The sequence below is a fragment of the Leishmania martiniquensis genome, chromosome 11, assembly GCF_017916325.1.
Source record: "Leishmania martiniquensis isolate LSCM1 chromosome 11, whole genome shotgun sequence".
In the NCBI taxonomy this organism is placed as follows: domain Eukaryota; phylum Euglenozoa; class Kinetoplastea; order Trypanosomatida; family Trypanosomatidae; genus Leishmania; species Leishmania martiniquensis.
Genome location: NC_090146.1, coordinates 406,666 through 407,500, shown reverse-complemented (window position 1 = coordinate 407,500; position 835 = coordinate 406,666). Strand labels below are relative to the sequence as shown.

Genomic DNA, 835 nt, shown 5'->3' with positions numbered 1-835 from the left:
CTCACCCATACCGCCCCGGGGGCCATTGGTGAGGCAGCCGCGGTACCGTCGACGCCGCACCACAACTCGCGGTAGTGAAAAGGGTTGAGCGGCTCCATGTGCCGCCACACTTCACACAAGGACTGCGCATCAGAGGCGCCCTCATCGGGAACAAAGCATTCGAGAAAATACCGCAGTCGAGGCGGTGGGCGCCGCTCAGCGTCTGTGCTGGCGCCGGCCCCTGTGCCGAATCGGCCCTCTGTGCTGTTTGACGTCACTGAAGACGCTGAGCCCCTTACATAGCTAAGCGATGAAGACGCTGCTGACATGGCCGAGCTGCCACCGGCGTTTGCCGCCTTGATGAAGGGGCCACACGTGGCATCCGCATCGATGGTCGGGAGGACGATAGTGGTTTCCACCTGCACCTCTGCGTTGTAAGCGGAGCTCGCACCAGCGCCACCGCCGCTGCTGCCGCTTCCAGCCGATCGGGGGGTCGCGGGCGAGGGCACGGCTTGCTGGATGTGATAACGGTAGGCGCGGGGCGGGTAGATAGCATCCTCGTACGAGTGAAACTGAAGCCCCGGCTGCGGCTTCTCGTACCCGTAACGTCCAAAGCCACAGCCGCGCATGATGCCTAAACGCAAAGAGCGAGCGCGCGTTGAAAAAGAAGGCGGTAAAAATCAAAATGAATTTGGCTTTAGTTGGAGGGAGGCAGAGAGACGGGGTAAAAAAAAAGGCAGACAAGGGGTACAAGAGCTCAGATGTCGGCTTGGGGCACGCAATGCAAACGAATCAGTGGCCATGGAGGGGAGGGGTAGGGAGTAGGAGATACGAAGATGGAGGACAAGGGGGAGGG

At 60.7% G+C, this 835-nt stretch overlaps 1 protein-coding gene across 1 annotated transcript in view; it reads right to left on the bottom strand.

Moving 5' to 3' along the window:
* The window catches only part of LSCM1_06602 (uncharacterized protein), a gene marked incomplete at both ends in the record, with an annotated part of 1,554 nt that extends 946 nt beyond the window's left edge, over nt 1-608 (bottom strand). The window contains one exon of the mRNA XM_067324015.1: nt 1-608. This exon is cut by the window's left edge and continues 946 nt beyond it. Within this exon, the coding sequence (XP_067180556.1) occupies nt 1-608 (608 nt within the window).
* Nucleotides 609-835: the final 227 nt, after the last annotated feature.